The sequence below is a fragment of the Biomphalaria glabrata genome, chromosome 3, assembly GCF_947242115.1.
Source record: "Biomphalaria glabrata chromosome 3, xgBioGlab47.1, whole genome shotgun sequence".
Classification (NCBI taxonomy): Eukaryota; Metazoa; Mollusca; class Gastropoda; family Planorbidae; genus Biomphalaria; species Biomphalaria glabrata.
In genome coordinates this window covers 21,855,851-21,883,820 of record NC_074713.1, presented here as the reverse complement: position 1 = coordinate 21,883,820, position 27,970 = coordinate 21,855,851, and the positions used below count along the sequence as shown (strand labels likewise).

Below are 27,970 nucleotides of genomic sequence, written 5' to 3'. Positions count from 1 at the left end.
TAACTACTGACTCTCATTGCAATTGAATTTTCTAAATTTAGATGTCAATAAACATTGTCACCTGAAAAGATAAAAAACAAACAACAGACAAACTTGCAAGCAAAATTCAATAATACAAATATTTATTCAAGTTTAAAAATGCGAGTACAACATTAAAAGTCAATTAAAATAATAATAATAATAAAAATCAACTGATCATCAAAATTAAAAATTCACTTTAAAACTGTGTTTGTAATAGTCAACCTTCCATGTTTATCATTTAAATAAAAACACATCAGCCATTTTGAATACTTAGACCCACAATACACTGCTCTGTTTTGATTAAATACATTATCAAATGTAAGTTTTCTCAAGACATAAATTGTTCTTTATGAAAGAACAAGATAAAAACCTAGACACAAGTCTACAAATATCACATAGAAACAACATTTACAAAGTTACTTCTAATCTGTTGATGAAAGGTGACAGGAGTTTTGATAGAAGTCATATTAAGTGTGTACCATAACTTAACTGACAAGTAATAGTTGCTTTTTAAAGATGAAGTCAAGTTTGCAGCAAGTCTCAGTGTAAGTAAGACATAATTAGGATTTTAAATGTCAAGTCTCACATTTATTGTTCTTTAGCATTAATTGATTAAAATTGATTGATGGCAAAATGGAAACTTTATTCAGGGAAGCGTGGTCGAGAGGCCAAGTGTGCTTGAACTTGGCTTGGCTACCTAGAAGGGGGCTCAAGGTTCGACACCCGACTCGGGCAGAGTTGTGTTTACTGAGCGCCTAAAGGAAGCATGGAAAACCAACTCTTAGAGAACCCCTCCCCCCACTGGTCCACAAATGAGATTGGACCAAAGCACTCTGAGCATGCTATAAGCATGAAAGTAGCGCTATATAAAAGCTATAACAATAATAATAATTTAAATGGTACCTATGTTTATATTTGGAAAATCGTTATTGGCAAAATTACAATGAATAAAAGAAATAATTTTAATGAAAATTATTTTGGTAGTTATTAAATACAAGGCCTCTCAAGAAATATTTTCCTATATTAAATAAAATACAAGCTCTTTCTGGTTATACATAAAATGTTTTTGTTTTCAGATATAAAATTACTGAACTTTTTATTTTGATCTAAGAATGATTGTAAAGATCTATTTAAAAATATATGTAAAACAAAGAGTAAAGATAAATGCAGAAGTACAGAAGAAAATATTTTATAACACTAAGAACATTATATGAATAGGTTGTTGCTTTAGTGATTAAGATTTTAATTTGCCAATAATTACTGTACATCCAAATTATTTAGTCACAAATTTATTGAATCATACAAGAGCTCAGTTAAGTTCAGCAATGATATGATTCCCCAAGATTTAGTAATACAAAAAAAACACATTCAAAGTATATTTATTCTAAGGTTCAGTCAGAAAACTCACTTTGGTAAGCTTCCTTTCACAGAATCATAATTTACAATTATTTTTTTTTGCTTTATAAAGCAGCTCTTCTGTTTATTTATCTGCTATATAACACAAAGTTATATATGAATACTATACACTATATTTACTAAAGAGTTACTTTCAAATAATTTTACAATTATTTTTATTATCTTTTTATAGATTACAAAAATAAGGATTGAACTCAGGGACATTACTGTGTGAAATAAAATATATACATATATTTAGGAGAAGCGTAAGATGTGAACTGATAAGAGAATAGTGAATCTATCTAGGGAAATGTCTCAGAATGTTTTTTTAACGTATCTTCATGATTTATTTTGTAGCAACACTTGATGTTGAACTTTAAATCTGACATAAAAACTTGTGGTGAAACAAAATCTGTAAAGGATTAAGATATTTAAATTTCACACAATTTATTTTATGAGAGTAATTCTTTGCTAGACAGTTGTTTTAAAGCTGATGTTTCCTTCTTGACCTCTGTGATGTCATGATCCTCCAGGATGTGCCAGAAGAGATGTGAGCGGTTGCCAAAGTTTAATTTGCAGTCCCCTTTCTAAAACAAAATAAGCAGATATCAGTTCAGGAGTTAAATTATTTCTTTTTGAAGTTAGTATTATTCATTAAAAAATATTAAGAACTTGAAGTCATTCCATGTAAAAAACAAACAAATAGAAATTGATTTGTCAATTAAACTTCACATTGGTCCTTCAATACTTACATGACACCAGTTCTGTGATGTATAATCTAATTTGATGCAATCCACAGCTCCTGTTGTATTACCTGTGATCAACTAAAGAAAACAAATAACTAGTTAGGTCAGAGTCATAATTATGATAACAATAATTATTATCACAGAGAAATGTAGATCTACTTGAAAAAAAAAAAGATAAATGTTAATGAAATACAATGTTTCTCTGATTTAACAATCACACCAAACATTTTAAGACAAGCTTACTCTCTCAGGTTAAATATGAATTTTGGATTTATTTAATACATTTAACTGAAATGTTTTATTTATATTATACAGTTATAGATTATATGGCCTCCCTCAGTCACAAAGTGACTATGGAGAATTTCATAGAAATGAGATGAATGCCTGGGCATTAGCTATGGTCGGAAAGATGTTGCTCACACAGAAGTTCCCACTCTCCACACAGCTGATGTGCCAATATAGTTTGGGATCAGAAGTGTTGCAGGTTCTGCCAGGAAGTAACACTGAGTGCTGCAAGCTGCCAAAGGATTTCTCCCAAAGCCTTTCCCATCTTTGGGTAAAGTTGAATGGCAGCAGAAGTTTGAATTCAGAGTTTTACTTCTAGGTGGGTAGCCAGCCAAGGATAACAAGCCTCTCCTGCCCGAAGCTAGTTAGTTCTAGTTTATTAATATGAGAAAATACATGGTTCACTATTTACAAAAGTTCTGATCATTTGGCTTTTTCATTTGGTTTTATTTCTAGAGATAATGAGAAAAAAAGCAACTATACAAATAAGCACAAGTTGAACTTTGGAAAGTTACAAAACAAAATTTCAAATTAGCTTTGTGATGGTATCCCACATATTGGTCAAGAAGTCAGAACATATTATGAAAAACTGGTTCAAAAAATTTACTTTTTGTTTTTGAGCTCTGATCAGTTTTCATCAATTTAATAGAAAATATGTGAAATCTTTTAATGCAAATAGAATACAAAAATAACTTTTTTAACAAAAAATTTTTTTTTTATAGAGAGGGGAGGTGATTTAAGTCAAAGTCAAATTTTTGACCATCTTTTTAAGCACTACTATAAAGTTATTTTTGAGCATACAATTGAACTAATCTTTCTGATCACTGAAATGAATTTAGCTACTAAAAAAAAATCATTACTGACAACAAAAAGAAAAGAAATTGGTACCATATTTTCATGAACACAAATTTTGCAGATGACAGTTCTTTCAGCTCCATAGTATACTTGAATTAATTGTTTAATCTGCAGAATAAAGTATTGAACAATGTTATAGTACATAAATGGGCTAAAGTAAGTATAGCTCAGTCTACTTTACATTATGCTACACAATACATAGTAATGCTGACCTTTCTATCATAACATCTGACCAGCCTGTCCATTCCACCAGTAAAAAGAAAGCCATCTTGGTAATAAACACATTTGATTAAACCCTTGTTATCATTGATAATATCAACAATAGCGCCAGTCTGTGGAAATAGATAATTTAAATGAATTCATTTTCCGGTTCAATCTTACAAATTCAGAAATGTAATGTGTACTAATAATAAAGAAATATATACCAAATGACATAAATAAAACATGCACAGATGACAATGTGTATTGAATACATTATGTCTTGAATGCAATGTGCAGTTAGAGCATGGTATGGGACAAGTTGGGTTAAACCAAAAAAAAAATATATATACACATTTTAACTGTGCAGATTTTAATTTTCCTTAACAACTTACATGGATATTATGAGCTATCACAGTACTGTCACCTGAACCACTGTAAACCAATTGGCCACTGACCTAGAACAAAAAAATACATTTAAAATATTTATATGACCTTTGTTTCTAGACTTCATGCTTTAGGTCACCTAGAAGGGTGTTTATATTGCAATATATTTGGACCTATAAGAAGATATTCTTTCCAAAGCAGTGTATTTTCTGTTCCTATTTTTAAACTGCTAAATACAATGATACTACAAATGGCAGTTCTCTCTACATGTCATTCTTATGCTACAGTTTAATTATCAATGCTTATTTCTTCAACTGTAAAACTGACTTCAGTTAATTATAGTCATTGGGATGGCTCAACCAAGCTTTAAACCCAGGACCTTTAGCTAAGCAGTCACCTCCATGTTTAACTATACTAAAATAAAATAATAAAACTACATCATTATTATGCAAACTCTTGACCCTGTAGAAATGTTAAAATCATTAGTGAAAATCTTCACAACAATCACAACAATAATAAACAAGAACATACTGCTAATGAAAATGCTGTTTTGCTGTGCCCTATTAATATCCTAAGTGGCAGGCCAGTGTGTGCATTGATCACAAGAATTGTGCCATCTTGAGAGGAAGCACATATCAGCCTGGAGGAGCCCTCTTGAGCAGAGGCCAGACAGTGGATGGGATGGTCAGAACATATGAAGCGATCTTTTAATTCCATTTTCTGTGGATCACAATTTGGATTACTTTATGAATGTTTATAAACAACATTAAATATATCACTACAAGTGTTGTTTTCATTACATTAATCAGATTACTAATTAAAATTGACTGATTTAAACATACCATAGTATCAAAGACACCAATTTCTCCAGTGTCTAAACCACAATAAACTAAGGAGCCTGTTACTAACAAACACTTTACAGGGCTGCCCAGATCAAAGGTTTCAGGCTGTGTGGTACAAACATCTTTCTGCAAACAAAAAAAAACAACAACACTGATTGAAGTTTTATTTACATTTTGTGACACTGTGGCAAAAGTAAAAATATTATTTGTGGCAGTATCTGAAAATTAATTACCACAGAATTATTTAATTTATTTATAAACATTCAGACAATATTAAGGTAGGTCAAATCAATAAAATTGTAATTCTATAAAACTCTGTATATGCTTTAGAATGCTACACTTGAAAATATTTCTTGCAATTAGTATATATATATATATATATATGAATGGCAATAATGTTTTTAGAAACTTACAGGATTACAGAATGCAAGCTGAGGACCACACCCAACAATAACCTTGACTGACCCCTGCAACTCAGCCACGGTCATGCACTGAAGGTCAGGAAATTTAATTTCTTGTAGAGCTTTCTGTAATAATATGCTAATAATAATGGATAGCAAAACTGGATGTTTAGCATAATTAGTTGATGTATAATTCAATGATTTCTCTCATATACAAGAAAAGTGACAAACTGCTCAACAAATCTTCAAAATTTTCAATTAACAACTTTCTCTATTGTTGACTGTCTATTATGTCTAAGATATTTGCCTACCTTGTTAGTGTCACCTAAGCTATAAATAGCCACACCATAATTGCAGTATGCTACATACAACTCAGAGTGGAAAACATGAAGATCTACAACAGGACCATGTTTGCTTGGGAAACAACTCTTTTTGCTTAGACTTGTCTGCAGCATGTCACTTGCAAGATAGTCACAGGATTTCTTGGAATTCTCCTCTGCCCTGATATCCAAGTTATTCTGATTTTCACCTTTGCTAGTGGGGGTAGTTTCATCGTCAGATAGCAGGACAACTTCTCGATCAGATAAAGTCTTGGAAGGCAGGCCAAATGCTTTGTCGAAATTCTCTCTCATTTCTTTAAGTGCCCTTAGCCTTTCATTAATGCTGAAAAAAAAAATTATACTACATATTAGTTTAAAACCATTTTAAGGACTCAAAACATTCTGAATTTTGTATCTGTAATTAAAAGAAAGGGAGGCACAATGGCTGAGTGGTAAAGCACTTGGCTACCAAAATGGGGTCTGGGGTTCAAATCCTGGTGAAGACTGGGATTTTTAATTTCAGGATCTTCGGGCGCCTCTGAGTCCACCCAGCTCTAAAGGGTACCTGACGTAAGTTGGGGAAAAGTAAAGGCGTTTGGTCAATGTACTGGCCACAAGACACTCTTGTTGACCGTAGGCCACATAATTAAATGAACTTTACATCATCTGCCCTATAGACCACAAGGTCAGAAAGGGGAACTTTACTTTTTTACTTTTTAATTAAAAGAAAACAAACCCTAACACTAACTAATGAATATTCACATTTGACAAGAGTAAAATCACTAAATTTAGAGAGCCTTCAGAAGACTCAAAAGTAAAGTAGCAATTATACATAAAACACTGAACCATAATCTTCAAATACAAAATCTAATAAAATACCCAGAAAAACACAAAGATATGCTTGGACAAATTAGTATAAATGCTCCTTCTTCCCTAGTGCTATTAGAGCATGGAATGGGTTGCCTGAGCCAGCCAGGAATACCAGTGACTTGGCAGAATTTAAGTCATTGGTTAACATTCATGACTAGATGCATGACGTGTTGGACATAATCATCTTCTTTTTTTAAGTAACGTCTGTATTATATAAGATAGATAAAAGAAGTACCCCATTTAGACTTTGTCATCCATGAGGCAGTTGATGTAAAGATTGTTCCTATAACGAATCAATAACGAGGATGTCATGTGGCCAGCATGACTGTAAGCCTTTCCTTAACTAATGTCAGGTACTTGACCTAAGACCTCTTGTTTTGGAAGCCAAGCACTTAACCACTCAGCCACTACAACCACTGTGCCATTTAGTTTTTACATTTTCTTACTACAAACTTGATTGCATATTAATCAATCATTGCAAAAAAAAAAAAAAAAGAAAGAAAGAAACAAATCTATGTTAGCCATAACTTTTGGTTAGTTTGTAGAGAGTATTTATGACATGTTTGAACATTAAGTACCTGTCTCTGTCCACACCTATATTGGTTGATGAATCACATTCAGCTCTTACTACAGAAAAGGATTTCGAAGGTGACATTTCGCTATTTATTGTCTTGGAAGGCTGAGCAGCTTGTTTATATCTCTCTGGACTGATGTTCCCTGTTCTGCTGACCAGTTCGGCTGAACCACAAGTGATAGCCTCATCCAATCTACTTTCTCTGTTCTCACCATCAGAAGAGGAGGTGGACAAAATTCTGTGCCTTATCTTCCTACGGAGGTCACTAATATCTCGTTCCTGTCTGGTCTTCATCTTTTTCTTCTTGACCCCACTTGACATGATGCTGGATGGAGTGACATGCTCATCATTCTCTTTATTCCTTTCCAGAAGATGCAATGCTTCAGCAGTTTTTGTGTCCATTGTGACAGGCATCTTATCTGATTTGGAAAAGTCATGCAAAAAAAAAAAAAGAATAACTAATAAAGTAACTAAAATATTCATGATAATTAAAATATCCACACACTAATTATGAAGATGTTAAAGTAAATAATATTGTATTTTATAATTGGAAAATATTGTTCAGCACTTGGTTTAAAAAAAAAAAAAAATTTAAAAGCAATATAACATTCACTAGAGAGAAAGCCAAATATTGCCTAAATGTGTAATTGAACTAAAAGGTGTGTGTGTGTGTGTGGTGGGGGTTCATTAAATTTAACAGGATTATTTAGCTATTAAGGTGGAGTAGTTGAGTACTTTGTAGAATTAGTAATAGGAGGCAGCAAACTATTGTAAATAGAAGAATGTAAAATGAGCCCACAAAAACATGTGGTGAAATAATAAAAATTCTGAACAGACTATGACTGACTGATCTGTCCATGTCACCTTAGTTGAACACAAACATTCATACATAGAAACTAGGAAAATGAACTAATCTTTTTGAAAAAAAAAAAAATAGAACACTTGATATTGACCTATACCTCAAGAGTCAAAATGTTTCAAAAACAAACACACACACTACTTGTATCACAAAATACAGGAATAATGTTACATTAAGTATTCTGGTTTTTAAATTTCCTTGGCAACATTCAGCTTACATTATGCAACGTGTTTAATTTTTAAATTTATTTTATTAATATCTCTCTCTCTCTCTCCTCATTCTCTTATATTTCCTATAGGTCCTCATGTATTTAAACCTTTTCACTTTTATTTTTTTAAAATATCTTTTGAATGTTGGAATAATGCCATAGAGCTCAAATTATTTACAAATATTTCATTTGATCATATCCACTTCTCAGATGGAGATGGCAGAAAACTGTTTTTTTAGGATAAAACCTTTAAAAATACCTATCTTTATAATTAACGTCTTTTCCAGATACCATGCTCTAAAAAGTGTATCTCCTACATGATGAGATTACCTCATTTATTTTCCATTCTATGTAATTCATGATAAGATCACCTCATTTATTTTTCATTCTACATAATTTAAAAAACATCAAGGATGTTCTTAAATCAGAAAAAAAGAAAAGCTATGCATTACAACAATGTATCATCTTTCTTCAACAATATCCTGGAATCAATAACACCATACTACCTTTTTTCAACACATCTTCCACCCTACTAAGAGAAACAAAGCAAGGTTTGATGACTGACTGCAGCCCACTGTTTCCAGGTGGCCTTGCCTTGCAAGTCGAGTCCAGGGATGCCTCAGGTGTATTTTGACAGTAGCGTGATATCTTTTCCCCCAAGGAACTTCCGCTAACCCTGCTTGTAATGCTACCACTATCTGAGTCATCAGCTGCAGAGTTAGCCTGTGCTGGTTTTGTAGCTAAAAAAAAATACAAATAAAACAAATAGTAATGTAGTACTTTATTAACTAGATGTACGATTGGAAAATAATTATGTGATGATTATTAGATTATTACAGTACTGCCCAATGATTAAAAATATCAAAATTCACAAAGCCAAATAAGTAAAGAAAAAACAAAACCCCCTTTTTTCTTAAACTTTGGGTAAACAACTTGAAAGCCATTGAAGTAGATGAGGGGAGGGGGAAGAATAGTAAAATATGTCAGCACCATTTCTTTGGGTCAGTAAATATAGTCAAGCAGTCATTAGTTGGACGTTACTCTATTTATAAATCTACTACTCACAAAGAACCTTTTTTGTAATTTCAGGACTAGACTTTCAGACTACTCTCTGTATTTATGCTCAAATCTAAAGAAAAACCTAACACTAACCCTTCCAAGTTTCCTCAGTCCAATAGTAAATTAAGATACTTTCTATTCTTAAAACTTTTCCTTTGGATTTCCTTAAAACAAAATTGAATGTAATAACTACCTTGGGCTGGTACAGAGTAATGGGCTGAGCTTGTATCTCCTGCACCAGTTTGCAGCATGGCAGAATCATTTAACATTATAACTGGTGTACGCAGTGGTAACTGTGAAGTGAGTTGAATTAGTTAAGATTTGTGTTACTTTTCTCTCAGTGATGTAAAACATTACAACTGAATATGGTAACATTTCTCTTTTGTAAGCATAGTATAAGAGTGTTCTAGTATTTGTACAATTTGTGTTAACACTTGAGGGCAGGTCAGAGTGATCTCACTGATTTACAAGTCAACAATACTGTTCACCATACATGTGGTAAGCACTTTGGATTGTTGTTCTACCAGCTGCTATCTCCTGCAGGAAGTTTGGGCTAAGATGTATCTATTTTCATTTTCAAAGGAACCAGATTCATTTCTAAAGGAATGTCTGAAACTTACAAGTCAAGCCAGGGAATAATGGGGCTAGTACATTTACTTTCTTTCACAAATACATTAGATAAACTAAGTAAACTCTCTTCCTTTAGCAAGATGGCCTAGCCACCATTTTGTCACAATGTTTATACACTTAGTTGACAAATCATACTTCTATGACTAAATATTCTATACAAAATCATCTTACGTTTTCTGCACTTTTGAAACTTCCAAGATAAAGAAGAGGTCGAGAAAAAATTCTAGAAATAGATTGAAGGGTTGGTTGAGCCAAGGAGTTGTCTGACTGTTCTTCTAGATGTCTTGAAAATGCAGAGTGACTTGAGAGAGTTGTCTCAGTAGTGTTATTTGTAGTTAGACTCATTATTTCCTGAAGCCTCTGTTGTAGTGGATCAGCAGATGTTCCTTTATTAGTGAGCAAATCTTTCATAACCTGATGATTTTCCTGAGGTGGATTTGATGCAGGAGAACTATCAATTGTTCTATCAGCCGAAAGATTTACAGTTTGGTTCATTGATACATGGGTCTCCAAGACTGCTGCACTCTTTCTTGGCACAGTGTCATTTAGTCCCACAGCTCTGTTGGCTTGTGACACATGAGCTTCACTTTGAGGAGCTGCTAGTTCTTCAGGTTTACTGGACAATGTTGATGGTGTTGACACTTTATCTTTTAATACAGTTTCTGGTGGAAGAAAGGAGGAAAACTTAGCCAACCAGTCCTCTTTGGACAAAGTGGTTCCAGAATTTCCCTGACCATCACTCGGTGTTAGAGATGTCGAGTCGGCTGGCTTGCTGCTACTTTCTTTAGATCTTGAAGCCTCTAGTGTAGCATTGGGAGTGTGTTCTTTTGATTTCCCTCTCAAACGAACTGCAGCAGTTTCTGAAATTAATAAAAAGCTTACAACTGATCAGTTATACACAATATGTTGTATTAATTTAAATTATAAATACTTTTGGGTTAGTGTTTTGTTTCTTAGTAAATATTAATTAATATTGTAATCATAAAATAGAGCTTTTGTGACATATGTTTGTAATATTCATATGAGTTGTCGAAGACGCTAAAGACTTTTACAAAAACAAAGAGGGTTAATTTACTATTGACCTGTGACATCATGTCAATGAATTGAAACCAGAAGTGTATATTAACTAAAAATACCTCCCAGTTGAACTAGATTTTCCTTGAACTTACTTATTCTGTCATATTGTTGTCTTTTTTCGTTATGTATTGGATTTTTTAAATTATTTGTATTGAACCTAAGGATTTAAGTGTTCTGAATATTTATTCCATGATTTGTTTGTTCTTTTGAAACCTTGAAGTCAAAATTTAATATATAATGAGACTTGCTCTAAAGTTTAGGAGACAGCATACTTGTGATTTTCTCATGTTTAACATTGAGAGATTTTTGTATTGTTCATTTTTCTTTTAAGACTTAGAAATTACAATTGAACAACTACACATGTGTAGTAATTTGTACAATATCTGATATTAGGTGGGGAAAGGTAAGGTGGTCAGTCATATGCTGGCCCCAGAAACAGATTAGCTTTATATCACCTGCCCTAAAGATAGCAAAGTCTTAAGGGGGAATTTTACTTTTAATCTGTACATTTGAGTTAATGTTCGCCAAGTCAGCTTAGTAGCTTACGTGATCATCTTTATTACCTCTTTTACCTAGTCCACCCCCATGACCAAGCTAGTATACAGTCTGAATGAATGGGTTTCATTTTTTTTATTTTATTAAATCGATTATCCTTATTTGTTCAATATTTATGAATGAATGCATTGTTTCCCTTAACACATTATTAAACATAAATTTAGGGCCAAATCAATTCAGGATAGGTGTGGGGAAAAATATTTCTGTAAACAAATTATGGAGCAAGAAAACCAACCAAAAGTTTCTAAATGTTTTCATTTATGTATTTAAGAGATGTTAGTCGAATGGAGTAACCAAATCATGTCAGCCTTGGCTGATAAGACAATTCTAAAGTGGTGTATTTGGTAAATAGATAAACTGACAGCTATCAAAACCTTTCTGACTAGTTCCATCACTTAACTTGTACTTTGGTCTTTACTTTTCAATTACAGCTATCCAGCATTTAGTTTCATAACAAGCTATAACATTATTTTCATGTGATAGTTAAAAATGAATGTCCGAAAATGTCAATTAAGACTTGTGATTTTGTCCAGGGAATGTGTAACATTAAAAATGCTTGCATTCAATTTGGGAACAAATGAAGTCAAATACTTTTATCTGGAATACATTGCAAAAGTCACATGTACTTCCTTTGGTAATAATGGAAACTATTATTTGTGTGTCATTACTTGACTGTGAGAATTATAAAGAGGATTATTTAAAGACAGATTGTTAAAATTCAAACATCAAATTCTTTTTAATGTTTTGTTATCAGGCAATAGGATTTTTTGTTTCTCAGAGTTCTGAAGATTTACCTTTCATTATATACTTAGTGTTTACCAATATTGAAAAAAAAAACAAATGTTAATGTACTACTAAATACCAGCAATAATTTGAACTTAGTTTTAAAATCAAACTTTTTGATTCCACATTTTCTAAGTTCTGTGAAATGTCTTTAATAAAAGAAATACAACAAAAGAGAACATAACAAAAACTAGGTGCAATTTGTTAAACTATAAAAACAAAGGCACATAAACTTTTGATACTTTTATTTCTTTGTCAAAATTGTATTTTTTTTATATCAAATAATAAAACGTAGCAAAAATAAATTGTTAAAAATCAAAGAAAAATCTATGTTAAAACTTTCAAGAAAACTTTAAGAAATAAAATTAAAGACTTCAATACATCATAAATGTGTGTTAAACGCTATAAACTACATGTTGAGATTGCCAACCTCTTAAAAGTGTTATCCTTTTAGTGGAAATTACTTGGGTTTCTTCAAGAAGCTGAAAGTAAATTTAAAAAATTCATCACAATAAGTAAACAAAGAAAAATACAGTTCAAGTGTTCAAATAGAATGTGATGAGCTGAAAAAAGATAAGAATACATTATTCCTTTAAAACTGCACATATTCCAGAGTCCAAACAGTTTAATAAAGAGCTGAGAAATGTTAGGAAGCAAAGTGCTATCCTCATAATGCCATTGAACAGCAAAATACAATGATAGAGAAATTTACTTGTACTTGTTGATGCTTTCAGTATATTAATGTACACCTAGAAGCATTCATACAAATGAATAAAACAAAAGTGAAATAAAAAATCTTGTCAGATATTAAAACTGCATTTCATGTTTATAAAAAAACAACAACGTGATCACTATCTACAGACATTCCAATGCAACTGTTACCAATGTTATAACAAACCTGATTTCTTCTCTCTGTACACTTATTAATCTGAGCCACTGCCTGTTCCAAAAGTCTGTGGAGACGAGTCAGTCTTAGATCAAGGCTCACCATTTCTTGTTTTATGTCTTCTTCCCTTTCTGACAAGCTTAACAACTCTTCAGGGATGGAGTCTGGAAAGAATTTCCATTATACTTTAACAATCATTTTCTTATGTTAGATTTTGTTCTCTAAGGCTAAGTTGAAGTGACAGTATCCTTTATTTTTAATCAACAGACACTATTAAAAAGTTTGAAGATGGCTTTTGCAAGTTTTCTTTAATTTTCAAAGAAATAACAGACTTGAAGTTAACTTTCACATGAAGTAGAAGACTCAAGGCTAGTGTTTCTCATACTTTTCAAAGTCCAAAAAGAGATAGAGAATCCAGAGAAGCACTGAAAGCCAATTAAACTAGAACTTGTCATGACACCCAACTTTATAACAACTGCGTGAGCTATGCTAGAAGAAACAAATGCTGATTAAAAATTATAATAAGATGTGTACTGATTCAATTTCTTGCTGCCAGGTTGATCTAATCAGCTTAAAAAGTCCCAACCAGATAAAGGATATATAAAAAATAAATTCTCCATTGAGAGACATTTTTCTGACCAAGTACTACAGAGGGAAATGTTGGCCTGGAGTTTCTCATGTAATATTTGTTTGCATGAATGATGAACTAATATAAAAAGTCACTTTCTTAAGAACTATATGATATACATAGTGCTGTTAGACAGATATATACTGACAGATATATTACATCAAATAAAATACAAGCTTAGTTTTCTAAGTTCTTTTTTTCATATTTTTTTGCTCTTTTTGTAAGACTTTGTTGTTGTTTTTTTCCTCCTATGGATAAGCAGTGTGCAAGTGTTTGTTCTAATTACCCACAAGGTACTTTTCAGGAAATAACGACAGAAGATGATTTGTGAAATATAATTTTTAAAACGCATACAAAAAAGAACATGTGATGTAAGATATTTTTTTTTATTTGCTTCATAGATGTTTTTTTAATTACCCTACTACTTAAGACATTTTTTAGTACTATGAATTGTTTTTATACTTCTGTTAAGTTAGTTTTTGATAGTATGACCTGCTTAGTATGCAAAATGCTTCTGCAACTTCTAATTTCTCATAGAAGACTTGTTAAAAGAAACTAAACAAAGTAATTGTAAACTAGTGCTTAAAGAAGTATTTGATCAACTGGAAATTGAGCTTAATATAGAAACATACAAATGTATGTACTTCTTTTTATTTATCTATTATATTTAAATTATCTTTCTAGGTAAGACATCTTATTCTTATACTTTGCCTGATGTAACCTAGGCATTCTATACAATGCCTCTAGAAGGCAAAGTAGAAAATGGATACAAGCTATTTCCTATTTTGCTGGAAAACCCAGAATGTCTGGATTTTGCATTTTGTGGTTAAACACACATATATATATATATATATATATATAGTATACACTTACATGCTGACTGGCTAGAGTCCCTTTCATATACAGTTCCTTCAGTACATGTTGACTGGGGTGTGTCCCTTCCAAGTTCTTCAATATCAATGACAGCAGTGTCTGTCTTTAATATCCCATTCGCATTTTTTAAGTCTGACTTGTCTTGTATGTCTTTAGCGAGAGTTGCCTGTGTTTTGTCACTGCTCTTAGCAGCCAATGGACTTGAAGCTTTATCAGCTAACCATGTGCTCGGAGGTAAGGTGAACTGCTTGTATGAGGGCAGTGTATGAGCAGGCTGAGTTGAGACACTGGATGATGAAGCAATGGATCCAGGAGTACTACATGATAAAGAGGAAGAGGGTTCAACCTGAACTAATGGAGAGTTGCAAGTTTGTGGAGAGGGGGAACTAGGAGGTGCAGATCTGACTGTGTCCATGAGAGTTGGATACCTAGTGTTCACATTATCCTTATTCAAAACTGATTTATCTTGAGATGGAATGGGACTTTTTGATCGGCTAGTTATAGGTTTATAAGGTGATTTGGGGCGCTTTTCTTGGAAATCATTTAACTTGCTTGTTTTATCAGCTGTGCTCTGTGCTGGTGGAGTACTCAAGTGTTGATCTGTACTGTTTATATCCCCTTCTTTTAGATAACTATTGGAAACTGCAGAAACACGTGGACTTGCTAAGCTTCCTGAGTCTTTAGCTTGAGCATATCCTAAAAGTTTTTGATTGGGATTCATGTGTGTTGCATGTGACGGCTTAGATGAGGGAATGATGTCCACAGCTTTCTTTATTTCCTTTTTCTTTTTCTTTTTGGGTAAAGGAACATCCTCTAAATTGTCTGTATGGATATTTTCTGCAGACCTATGAGGTGAATGTGGTCTCAGTTCATTGCCATAGGATCTCTGGCAGTCATCATCAGAAACTTCAACCACATTGCCAGGAGGTACAATTCTGCCAGATGCATTCAAAACCTCCCTGATATCTTCCCCTATCAGATCCATTAACTGCTGGCGGACACCGTCAGACAGATCTTCTATTTTAATGGTAAGGTCAGTAGGAAGATCTCCCAGATCAGTGTTTATGTCAGGAACCTCGGAGTCATAAAGGCCTTCAAGCTGAGGAGTTGACCGAAGTGCAGTAGAAGATGCATATTTGTGTCCCTTGGAATGTAGTAACTTGGCTAGTTGTAGCCTTTCATCTCTGAAATAGTTGAAGAGTTACAAATATTCAAATAGAAGTGAATGATTTATCACAACAAATTAATTACCTAATAAGGTCATAAGTACAAAATATGTAATTTATTAAAAAACAATAAATACCATTATAGTTGATTTTTAATTTCATCACACTAAATGTCCAGTTCCATAGCATTAAATATAAAATTCAGTTATCTAACATCATAAACTTAGCCAATATTAGAATATTTAACAATGTGGTAAAGGCTTTAAGGGTCTGGTTAAAAAAAAAAGGCTAAGATTTTTATTCAGAATTTAAGGACATCCTTAAGTCCACTCTGCTTTACATAGTTTTTGGAAAAACTAAAGATAATTGGTTGTTGTCAAGGCCACATGACTTTCTGATTAATGGATGGCTATAGCAATAAGTGTAATCCACATAACCTTCTCCACTGACTTGAAGAAAGACTGATATAAGAAAAAAAAACAAGACAATTCATCAAAGCCAATCAACTTAAACTAAAAAAAATAATTGAATAATGGCACCAAAAGAAGGATCAGATTTAAAAGACAAAAGAGAATTTTACTCTACTATTTGCTAAAAAGAATTGATAATCTTTATGTATTTTGCTTTCACTAAAAAGAATTTATAGTCTTTATATTTTGCTTTTGCTTAAAAGAATTGATAGTCTTTATATATTTTGTTTTAAGCAAGTTCCAGATTTGATTATCAATACCCAATTAAACCCAACTTCTATGCGTCTACCCATAGCTTTCACATTAAACCTTCTTCTAAAACAGTAGTTAGTTCTTGAAAATAAGTTTTACTAACTTTTTCCACTACTAACATATAATGGAGAAGGTTTGAAACCATAGTTTAAAAAGATTATTTTATCAAAGTTATGTTTATAAATAAAAATTTTACTTACCTAGATCTAGGTGCATTTACAAGTTTCTGAAGATGGTCTTTTGATATTGACTTAACTGTAGACTTCTGTAATGTTTTTTCTGCTGATTCAGCAGATCTTTCAGCACCATATTCAGAGGACAGAGTTCTTTGTCGATTTTTCTTTAACGAGTCCATGTTGTCTTCATAATGTGCAATGCTGCTTGCAGCTGGTGGTGAGTGAATGTTGTCTGTGGATACATGGACAGGGGACCTGGCTTTCAGTGGGCTAGTGAGGGCTTTCTGGTGAGCTTTTCTGGAAGTGAGCGTTTTCATTGTCTGTGAGCCTGAAGATGTTTCAGAATCTGGTGCTTTAGAGTTGTTTCTTTCAACTTTGGAATGTGTATCCACAGCACTATTTGTGGAGTCACTTTTTGTGACATCCACTTTGTTAAGTGCTGCTCTTTCAGCTGAACTAATAGACTTATTAGTCTGCTGTGAATGCTGCTGGAAATTATTAGAAACATTTTTATCCAATTTATTTTGGCCCTCCTTATATTTTGTGCTATTACTTTTTTCCCCTGATGATGTTTCAGATTTTCTCATTTGGTAAAAAGTATCCTGTGAATTTTTGTTTCTCAGCTCTTTACACAGGCGCTCTGCCTTCTCCAATATACTGTTGCTAGCATCTGTGATAGCGCTCTTGTCATGTGGTGACATTCTTCCTAGGTTTGAGGACCCTAAACTCTCAGGCTCTAAGTTGTGGTTATAATCTGATGAAGTGGAATCAAATGATTTCAGAGACTTGGGAAGAGATTCTTCAACCACGTCATCACTGCGTGGCCGTTTTCTGTCTCTTCCATAAAATTCATTCACTCTTGAAAGCCTCTCTTCTTCAAATTTATCTTTATTATTCTCAGTAGTGCAAAATGATGGCAATGGACTTTTGTAGGGCTCTTTTGATATGTCAGCCAGAAACTGCTCCTGTCTAACAAGAGAATGCTCATCCCAGTCACTACCAGTTAGATCCACATTATCTTTGGTAAAATCATAATTCTTTTTAGAGACAATCCTACCAGCACCATTTCCACGAAAATAATAAGCTTCACCATTGTTGTGCTTCCCATACACACCAGAACCCCAAGGTTCATGTGTTTCAGATCCTGGCCTTTGGTGGTGCTGTCTGCTCCAGTTCAAGTGATTATACTGACCCCGATTACCTCTACTCTGTGTGTGTCGACCATAATGTGAGTTATTACTGTCTTCATTAAACTGTCTCCTGTTTAGTTGTCTATTATGCCAGTTAGGATAAGCACTAAAATCATCATTGGGTAAATAGTCACTTGTGATGCTGTTAAAATCTGATGAAACTCTTTGAGAACGATGAAAATCTGAAGCATTGCCAGAATGTCCTTTCCATCTAATATTAAAAGGAAAAAAAAAAAGAAAAAGATCACAATTACAAGACATTAAATTTTGATTTTAAAAAAAGGATGATGATTTTAATATCTGGTACATCTCTTTAACATTCCAATAAAAAAAAGTATCTTAATGTAATCTGAGAATTTAAATCAACTATAAATCACTTATATAAACTGTATAAGTACAAAGGTAGCTTGACAATGAAATTTGAGCTAAGAATCATTAACAATGAACAATGACCAATAACTAATGACTACTGATCACCAACCCTATCATGACATTATCTGGCTAAACAGGAGTTCTGGAAGCAATATTCAGTGACCATGGTAGAAAAAAGAGTGGTCTTTTTCTCTTGTGTTAATATGGAGATAATATTAGATATCAAAATAGCTTATAAACAGTGCTGGAAGAAATACTTCATCAAATTTAATAAAATAATAAAGAAAATAGAGGGGGAACAGTTCTGAAATAAATAAAATTAATTAGATAAATGTGAGACAATGAGTTTAAATAATTTTGTGGCTATGTTTGCCTTTGAAGACAACCATTTGACTATTAGGGAAATGATAAACAGAAATGAAACCTGTTCGTGTCCGTCTTCTTTTTAAACTTGCTGCCTGTCCAAGGTTCACCTTTCAGAACAGAAAGTTTTCTCTGGTGTTTCTCAGTGGCTATGTGAGTTCTGTAGTCTGCCATATTGTAGCAAGTGTAGCCACACAGACTACAACAGTGAGGAACATTTCTGAAAGTTTTTAAACAGATAGTATTGTTTATAATAGTAAAGGAAATGTGCTCACAATTTTATACAATCTTCTGCTTATCAAGATGTTGAGTGATGAAATGAACCAATTTGAAAAAGAAATAAGTTTGAACTCTAATTCAAAATGTCAGTTCAGCTAGTGGATAGTTCCAAGTATGTGTTTCTATGTATTCTACATAACAGATCTTCATTTGCAGCAGAGTTACAGCATTTAAGTGACACCAAAAAAGCTACATAACATGAACACCAGCCAAATCTATTGTTCCACTTCTTTCTGCATAAGGATTTTTTTTTACTAAAACAATAGCTTCACTGACAATTTGCAGCTATCACTTGCTTTCCATTTTGATTTTAAAAGTAAGTATTCATTTTAAACTAAGCTACGAGTGGAAACACTTAGCTTCTGAACCGATGGGTCTCAGGTTTGAATCTCGCTGAATGCTAGAGGATTTTGAACTGCTGGATCTTTAGGATGCCCCTGAACCCTGAATGGGTACCTGACATAGCATACGTTGGGGAAAGTAAAGTCGGTTGGTATTTGTGCTGGCCACGAGACACCCTCAGAAACAGGTAACCTTTAGATCATCTGCCCCATAGATCACAAGGTTTGAAATGGGTACTTAACTTATGGCTCCTTCTGCCTTGGACTATGGATGAAAAACTGGCCCAATTACTTTACAGCAGCACCAGTTTTTTTTGTTTTTTTTTGTTTGGAAAGGGGGGGGGATTCTTAGGCATTAAATGTTGAAATTATAGCTTACCCATAAATCATGGTTCCTCTAGCAACCTTGCTAGTGTGGTTCAAAGAAATACTACACAGTATATTTGGCAACAATTCAGTTTAATGACATTTTTTCTGATTTAGTTTAAGCTTAAATAATAATAATAATAATAATAAAAAGAAAACTCACTTGTGTTTATCTTTTAACTTATTGTGATGCATCAATGACACAAGATGCTCTGTTAATTCCTGTTTAAAAAAAATCATTAATATATATGTTGTTTTTTTTATTAAAAATAATATACATATATATATATACATTTAATAACTTACATTTAATTACAAACCAGTTCATTCACTAGGAGACATGGTGGCTGAGAGGTAAAGCACTGGCTTCTGAACCAAGGATTCTGGGTTCAAATCCTGGTAAAGACTGGGATTTTTAATTTTGCGATTTTAGGGCGCCTCTGAGTCCACCCAGCACTAATGGGTACAGACATTAGTTGAGGAAAAGTAAAGGTGGTTGGTCGTTGAGCTGGCCACATGACACTCGTTAACCGAGGGCCACAGAAACAGATGACCTTTACATCATCTTCCCCATAGGTCGCAAGGTCTGAAAGGTGTACTTTACTTTTTTTTTACTTTAGTTCATTCATTGGGATATAATATATAAAGTTATCAACTTTTATCTTTCTTTTATTCTAAACCTAACCAAATTAAGAATTTTAAAAAAAATAATTTATGTATGTTAGGCAAGCAAGTAATCTATTAAACCTAAAGAAAAGGGATAAGACTTTGTAAGTTTAATGGCCATTAAAGAGACAGCTACCTAGTGGCATCTACATTACATGATGTCTTGGCCCAGAACAATATTAATCATCACTTGCAGTCTATAGATTTTGGTAAAAGTATTAAAAAAAAACAACAAGATTTTTGGTTATGAGACTAGACTAGAGTGAGTTTTTTAAATTTCCTTTTGAGTTATATACAAAATAAGAATAAACTTAAATGATTGTGGAATGAATGTAATCAAAAACACTTACTTTCTCTGAAGGATATGACAACTTGCACAAATCACATTGCAATTTTTTCTTCACATTGTTTGTTGAAGAATTTGTTTCTTGCTCAGTAGCCCTTTGTGACTCTTTTCTTGTGGTAGATGGATTAGACATATTTTAATCTTGGCTTGCAAGACTGTATTTATCTTTTGAAATAAAGTATAATTTATCAATTGTAGAGACATTTGGGTGCTGTAACTTGTCAAACTCAAGACTATTAAAAATTAATTTCTCATTGTGATTTAACTGAAAGTGATCAATATCAATTAACTTTTCAACTTTGATATTTTTAAACTGTCAGTATCATCTTTTTTTCTAGTTCAGAAAAAAAATCATTCCTCCAGTGTATTGTCATTATGACATAGATTGTCTAAACATTTTGATAATATTTTTTTGTACTCAGGTAGAGCAGGGGTGGGTAACCTTTTTGCATTGAGGGCCGCATTTTTAAAAAATTGGGAAAGGGGGGGGGGCATATATATATATGTGACGAACTGGCCGAAGGATTATATTAACAAGTTGATGAATTCATATGAAATGAAGAAAGAAACATCTCTCTGTATTTTCTTCAAACTTCTTTAATAACTTCTTCAACTTTCACATCAAATTAACTTCTTAATTCAATAACAACTTGACACTTCATAAATAAAACTTAAAGATACATAAAACTTCACTTAGTATAACTTCAACTTCAACTACTAAAACTTTACTTAATGGACCCGCTAATATCACAAAACTTATTACTAATCAAGAACTGAGCGAGGACCATCGCTCTACAAGAACTACTACTATGCGAGGACCCCGTCTAACTGACTTTCCCCTTATTTATACTTTCTTTGATCGTACGTTCCAGAATAATGGAACCTTCTCAGATAATTATTTTAGTAACTTTGACCTTCTAGAAGCTGACGTGTGCTATTTTTTTCCTTAACCCCTTTCTTTGATTGGATACCTAAAATTAACTTGTTTACGCTGGACACTTGCACTGGTTTGAACTCGAGCTTCTAGAAACTGGTCGAAATAGGTCACAGACTCGACTCGTGACATTACCCCCTTGCCTTTTTAGCATTTTGTATGCAATATAAAATGCGTAAAATAACATATATGCACACAAAAATCTAAAAGAATTGTTCCTATAAAGTACAGAACTGATAATTCAAATAATTGTTGCATTACATTTACATTATTCAAAATTCAAAATATTGTACATATTCAGCATATATAATTAATATTATATAAAATAAAACTTAGTTCCATACATCACTTGTCTCTACATGATATTTGAGCATGAACTTTCTAACTTTTGTAACTCAAGAAAATATCAAAAGTATACAACTTCACAATACTGAAAAATACATGTCATCTCATCATATTACTTGCTAATACAGAATATCTGAATATTAACTTACTTTTCAATATATGAAATCTAAACATGTACAATGTCAAATTACTCATTTCTAAAACTCTTATAACAACAGTATTAATGTAAATATACTAAGTAATAAACAATTGCATGACATAAGTATTAAAATAAATCTTGACCCAGCTGTACAGTCTTGTTAAATTTGCAACTTCCTTCTTTCCAGGTACTTGAAACAATTCTAGTCTGTCTGTACATTTCTTCTGTTCGGGCACTTGAAACAATTCTAGTCTATCCGTACATTTCTTCTTTCTTGGTTCTTTATAGTTCAAAATACATTTAACAATATTGTCATGTGTTTTCAGAGAGTTTTGTTCAACTCTGCTGTTGAAAAATGTCACTTTTGGTTTCAATACAAACTTGCTTAGTTTAGCTACAAATGTACGTTGTTTCAATTGGTACAAAATGTCTCTCAGTTCATGAATACGTTTCATTCTAGCTTTAAGCAACATACAACTATTGTCCTTATAATATTCTTTGCTTTTCATATGTTCAAATAAGAACTGTCCAAAATCGACACTAAATCTTTCTTTTAGTGACAGTTTACGTTGTAAAACGATTGAAGTAGAAAACGTTGAGTTTGAATGTTCATGTATGCATTGTTCTAATAAATCCTTTAAGTCTTTCTGCAGTAAATCTCTATTGTGCGAAGTTAGAGAATGAACATTTGAGTTGGCAAGTATGTCAGTTTTTAAGTCAATCACATTGTCTATAAATGTTGATATGTCAGGAACATCATGAAATATCTCAGAATATCCTTCACTTACATTCAATATGTCTTTCATACTTTTCATCTTTAAATGATCTATGTCAATGTCTTTGATAGATTCAATTTGTTTTGATGTCGTTGGTAATGGTTCACTTATATTGTCTTCATTTTCCTCTTGAATTGTTTCTAAGCATGTAACACTTTCTTCTAGTTCTGTTGATAAGTTTTCTTTATCTGTAGTCTCGTTGTATTTTTCAAGCATATGAACATGAAACACCTTGATATATTTGTTAATGTTGATTTCATAAGTTACGTTTGAAATCTTTCTGATGATAGGAAATGGACCTTGCAATGTATAAATCAGCTTGTTGCTCATGTCAGGTAACCATAACTTCACTTTGTCTCCTTGTTCAAAATTTCTAAGCTTTCTGTATTCATTTAATGCTCTTTCATTTTCAATGTTGACTTTAGTTTCATGAGTTTTTTCACATGGCTCTATGACTGTAATATTTGTATCAACTTTCATATTCTGCTCATGAACTTGGTTTCTCTTAGAATTGTTCATTTGACAAACTTGACATTGACTTACATGTTTCTTAACATCTTTTGTAATGCTCGGCCAATAAAATTTGTCAAGAATTCTTTTCTTTGTCCTCGTCACACTCGCTAGTTTGGTATGTAAAAAATTGTGATTCTTTTCAATGATGTCTTGTGTATATTTCAGTGGTAAAATGATATGTTCAACAAACTCATAGGTATCATAATTAACACTTTTCTTCACAAGTATTCCTTCTTTGAAATAAGGTACATTAAGTCCTGGTTGCTTTACATTTGTTTGCGCCTTCTTGTACATTCTGGCCAAAGTTGTATCTTTCTTCTGGTCAGCTTTAAATTCTTCATTATTAAATAGTTGAAGTTCAGTAGTATTCTTATTGTACTCATAAACAATGTAAGGTCCTTCAGTAATGTTTGTTTCTTTTTCTTCAGTTTCATTTTCTGTTTCTTTTATTTCTTTAAGTTTCCTTTCTTCTTCTTCTTTTCGTGCTTTAAGTTTTCTTTCTTCTTCTTCTTGTATTTCTTTAAGTTTTCTTTCTTCTTCTTCTTGTATTTCTTTAAGTTTTCTTTCTTCTTCTTCTTGTATTTCTTTAAGTTTTCTTTCTTCTTCTTCTTGTATTTCTTTAAGTTTCCTTTCTTCTTCTTCTTTTCTTTCTTTAAGTTTTCTTTCTTCTTCTTCTTCTTGTATTTCTTTAAGTTTCCTTTCTTCTTCTTCTTCTTTTGCTTTAAGTTTTCTTTCTTCTTCTTCTTTTTCTTCTTTGCGTTTCTTCTCTTCTGCCTCTATGTCTACTTGTCTTCTTTTGTCGTCTCTAGGCATTTTTCTTTCTTCTGCCTCTTTTTCTTCTTGTCTTCTTTTTTCTTCTCTAATCCTTTTTCTTTCTTCTGCCTCTTTGTCTTCTTGTCTTCTTTTTTCTTCTCTAATTCTTTTTCTTTCTTGTGCTTCTTTGTCTTCTTTACGTCTTCTTTCTTCTACCTCTTTGTCTTCTTTACGTCTTCGTTCTTCTACCTCTTTGTCTTCTCTACGTCTTCTTTCTTCTACCTCTTTGTCTTCTCTACGTCTTCTTTCTTCTACCTCTTTGTCTTCTCTAAATCTTCTTTCTTCTGCCTCTTTTTCTTCTTTACGTCTTCTTTCTTCTGCCTTACGTTTTTGTATATCATAATTTACTTTTTGAGTGCACCATTCCTCCATTCTTTCTTGTGGCATGTTACCGTAAGCGGCTACTTTGATGTATGCTTTCCACAAGTACGAGACTAATGCCATTGTAATAGCTTAATAACTGTAGTATTTATAAGTACTGCCTACACTAGCGATGACCGACACCTGTCCACAGGTGAGAGGTTAACTATGGCTGACCTAGTTAAATATCGATTGGTGTCTCCTCTTGGGGAATGCAAGTGGTCATTATTTGTAAACAAACTAGTGTACAACTAGCTTTAGTAACGTTGCCTTCACAGCTTAGTAAATGTAGCTTTCACAGCTTAGTAAATGTAGCTTTCACAGCTTAGTAAATGTAGCTTTCACAGCTTAGTAAATGTAGCTTTCACAGCTTAGTAAATGTAGCTTTCACAGCTTAGTAAATGTAGCTTTCACAGCTTAGTAAATATAGCTTTCACAGCTTAGTAAATGTAGCTTTCACAGCTTAGTAAATGTAGCTTTCACAGCTTAGTAAATGTAGCTTTCACAGCTTAGTAAATATAAAATGTAAGGTACTGACCTTAAAACAGATGATCTGTCTTGCAGGACGTCCTCTATGTCAACTATTATGTAACCTGTTGACTGGAAATTTCAATCATAAAATACTTTTCGTAGCAATGAATGTACGTCTTGTTGAAGTTTTCTGAAAGAGGCTTTTCTTGTAATGCTTAGTTGAAGCTTTGTCGTTACGAGAGGCTATGATTTATTTGTTAGAGGCTTTTCCTTTTAAATTCGTAGTACTTGCTAGAATGTGCCGACTTTATTCTTTGAAAATGCAGTATGTGATGCTTGTCTTCGTTGGTGCCTTTATTTATAGATGCCTTTTTTCGTCATGAGGTGCCAATATATGTGACGTATGTATTCTTCGATATCGCCTTTATTGGTTGATGCCTGTATTCATCGATGCCTTGCCTTATTTATCGGAGGTGTAATAATATGTGACGAACTTGCCCGAAGGATTGTATTAATAAGTTGATGAATTCATATGAAATGAAGAAAGAAACATCTCTCTGTATTTTCTTCAAACTTCTTTAATAACTTCTTCAACTTTCACATCAAATTAACTTCTTAATTCAATAACAACTTGACACTTCATAAATAAAACTTAAAGATACATAAAACTTCACTTAGTATAACTTCAACTTCAACTACTAAAACTTTACTTAATGGACCCGCTAATATCACAAAACTTATTACTAATCAAGAACTGAGCGAGGACCATCGCTCTACAAGAACTACTACTATGCGAGGACCCCGTCTAACTGACTTTCCCCTTATTTATACTTTCTTTGATCGTACGTTCCAGAATAATGGAACCTTCTCAGATAATTATTTTAGTAACTTTGACCTTCTAGAAGCTGACGTGTGCTATTTTTTTCCTTAACCCCTTTCTTTGATTGGATACCTAAAATTAACTTGTTTACGCTGGACACTTGCACTGATTTGAACTCGAGCTTCTAGAAACTGGTCGAAATAGGTCACAGACTCGACTCGTGACAATATACACTAGGGGTGCACCGGATAGTACTTTTTGATATCCGGCCGGGGCCGGATATGACCGGATAACAATGCATTTATTGCTTAAACATTTAACTCTACCATAGTCTGATACTGATATTAGTGATGTCTAGATCTAAATCATTAAATTAAATTTAAAATCCTTGATCAAGTTGATGATTAGTCTCTAGTGACTCTAGAATCTAGATCTGAACAGTGACTGTGTAACGCTAAGTAAATGTAATATTTAAAATATATATATATATTAATTTAATATTCAAATATAAAATATATATTAGTCTAGATTTTAGATACTAATATCATCTAGAATCTAGATCGGTACATGATGCTTTGACATGACCGTTTTGGTGCAAGGATTGCTTTGGCGAGAGATAATTTAAGAATCAACTAACTTTTATATTTATAAGAGTTTATTTCACTATTTTATATTATTGTATGTATAGTACGAGTTCTATACCCATCCACCGAATTGTATTTTGACAAAGGTTTCGATTATTTCATGAATATATAAAAAGTCCCATCTGGTAATGATCTGATTCCCTCTCCCCCATATGAGTTCTGTATTTATGTTTAAAGAAATAAACAAAGTGATCTAAACATTTTGTGCCAAAACGACCTTCGCGCAAAAACAGTCCCACCAAAACAGCTGCGCCAAAATGTCCAGCTTCGATCTAGATCTACTCTAGTAGAGATGACAGTGTCATATACTCTGATAGACTATCTTAGACTTAGACTGGTCACTGATAGAGTCTAGAGATCTACTAAGTCACATTTATATAGATTCAGATTCTATATATTATATTTATATACTAAACATAGAGTCTAGAGTAGATCTAGACTGTCAGTAGTGACTAGAGAGTCTAGTGAAGAGTGAGACTACTAGATCTAGAGACCACTAGTCACTGGAGTCTAGGTCTAGAGTCTAGGTCTAGAGTCTAGTGACTCTAGTTAAGTTAGTTAGTAAGTTAGTGTCTCTAGTCACTCACTCGGAGTCACACTCGTCACTACTACTACTACTAGAACTAGATTTAACTAGATTACTAGATCAACTCTTACTCTCACAGTCACTCATACAATTACAAAACGACAAAACAATAAAATATATATTAATAATATATTATTAATAATTTAATTAAATTAATATATATATTCAAAATATTGAATAATTACAATCATGATTCATGTCATCATGGCATGATCATGGTAATGATCATCATGTCAATCATGATAATGATTAATTATATAGATAGTTATTTTTTAAAAAGTTATAATCTACACATACATTTATACAATCTCATACATTATACATACAAAACAACAATATAAATATAACAATAATAGTATTAGTAGTGTATTACTTTACATTTACAATGATTTGAATGATAGTCTAATAATTGTTTTTAATGATAATTTGATAATGAATCATAATGATATTAGATCTAAATAATCTTTAGAAATTAATTGAATAATTTAATTATGATAAATATTCAAATAATATTGATAAAGCATGGGATCATTGTGATTGTGCCATTGATTGTGGAGGTTTTACTAAGTTTTAGATCTAGATCTAGTTTACCCAACAATCATTGAATCAATTCAATAGAATAGATGATCATGATGATAATCATACTGATAGTGATACTGATACTAGACTTTACTCTTGACGTCATGTAAGTAATAGATTAATAGATCTATCTAGATCTAATTTAGTAGAGTAGACAGTCTATCTAATTATTAGTAATAACAATTCAAGATCAGTCTAGATCTAGATTCACTAGGGAGTCAATCTAGACTAGAGTCTAGAAAACATGTTAAAACTAAGATGATACACTTTTTACAGTACCTCTCAAATTTATTTACTAAAGAATCTAGACTAGAAAAACAGTCACTAGACTATATATTATAATCTAGATCTACTCAGAAAGTTACCAACTTTAAAAAAATGAATATTTCTAGATCTGATAAGGTTTGTCTTTGAGTCCGAAGATTAGTGAGGAATGCAGTATTTCCCGTGGCTGCGCAGCCCCAGCTGTGACCTACATATTTTGCCACATCCAGGGCAAGCATAACCATTGTCCGCAGGTGGTCGATTTAGATTTTCTTTTCGTCGACTGC

The 27,970-nt window shown here is 32.6% G+C and overlaps 2 protein-coding genes across 4 annotated transcripts; both read right to left on the bottom strand.

The window, feature by feature from the left end:
- Nucleotides 1-100: 100 nt before the first annotated feature.
- On the bottom strand, nucleotides 101-27,970 carry LOC106056841 (uncharacterized). 3 transcript variants are annotated; one of them, XM_056023972.1, is made up of 21 exons: nucleotides 27,789-27,970; nucleotides 20,444-20,604; nucleotides 19,591-19,649; nucleotides 18,503-18,661; nucleotides 16,541-17,917; nucleotides 14,453-15,636; nucleotides 12,964-13,115; nucleotides 12,496-12,547; nucleotides 9,822-10,510; nucleotides 9,214-9,313; nucleotides 8,468-8,701; nucleotides 6,899-7,313; nucleotides 5,442-5,793; nucleotides 5,143-5,256; nucleotides 4,730-4,855; nucleotides 4,419-4,607; nucleotides 3,896-3,958; nucleotides 3,515-3,634; nucleotides 3,336-3,410; nucleotides 2,169-2,240; nucleotides 101-2,003 (listed from the first exon to the last, which is right to left on the bottom strand). In XM_056023972.1, exons 2-21 carry the CDS (start codon nucleotides 20,570-20,572, stop codon nucleotides 1,869-1,871), a joined length of 5,796 nt encoding a protein of 1,931 aa, XP_055879947.1. In that variant the 5' UTR covers nucleotides 20,573-20,604; nucleotides 27,789-27,970; the 3' UTR covers nucleotides 101-1,868. The 3 variants fall into 3 exon arrangements, with proteins under 3 accessions (XP_055879947.1, XP_013069167.2, XP_013069166.2); XM_013213713.2 differs by having other exon boundaries at nucleotides 27,699-27,835; XM_013213712.2 differs by lacking the exon at nucleotides 27,789-27,970 and adding an exon at nucleotides 27,432-27,687.
- Nucleotides 21,760-26,123, bottom strand: LOC129925180 (myb-like protein X). Its single transcript, XM_056023973.1, has one exon. It carries the CDS (start codon nucleotides 24,401-24,403, stop codon nucleotides 21,953-21,955), a length of 2,451 nt encoding a protein of 816 aa, XP_055879948.1. The 5' UTR covers nucleotides 24,404-26,123; the 3' UTR covers nucleotides 21,760-21,952.

Excerpts from the sequence above, each read along its gene's own strand:
- LOC106056841 (XM_056023972.1), bottom strand. The coding sequence starts at position 20,572 with ATGTCTAATCCATCTACCACAAGAAAAGAGTCACAAAGGGCTACTGAG. Across the intron at positions 17,918-18,502 it reads AAGAAGACGGACACGAACAG|ATGGAAAGGACATTCTGGCA; the intron begins GTTTCATTTCTG and ends TTTTAATATTAG. Across the intron at positions 2,004-2,168 it reads CATCACAGAACTGGTGTCAT|AAAGGGGACTGCAAATTAAA; the intron begins GTAAGTATTGAA and ends ATTTTGTTTTAG.
- LOC129925180 (XM_056023973.1), bottom strand. The coding sequence starts at position 24,403 with ATGGCATTAGTCTCGTACTTGTGGAAAGCATACATCAAAGTAGCCGCT.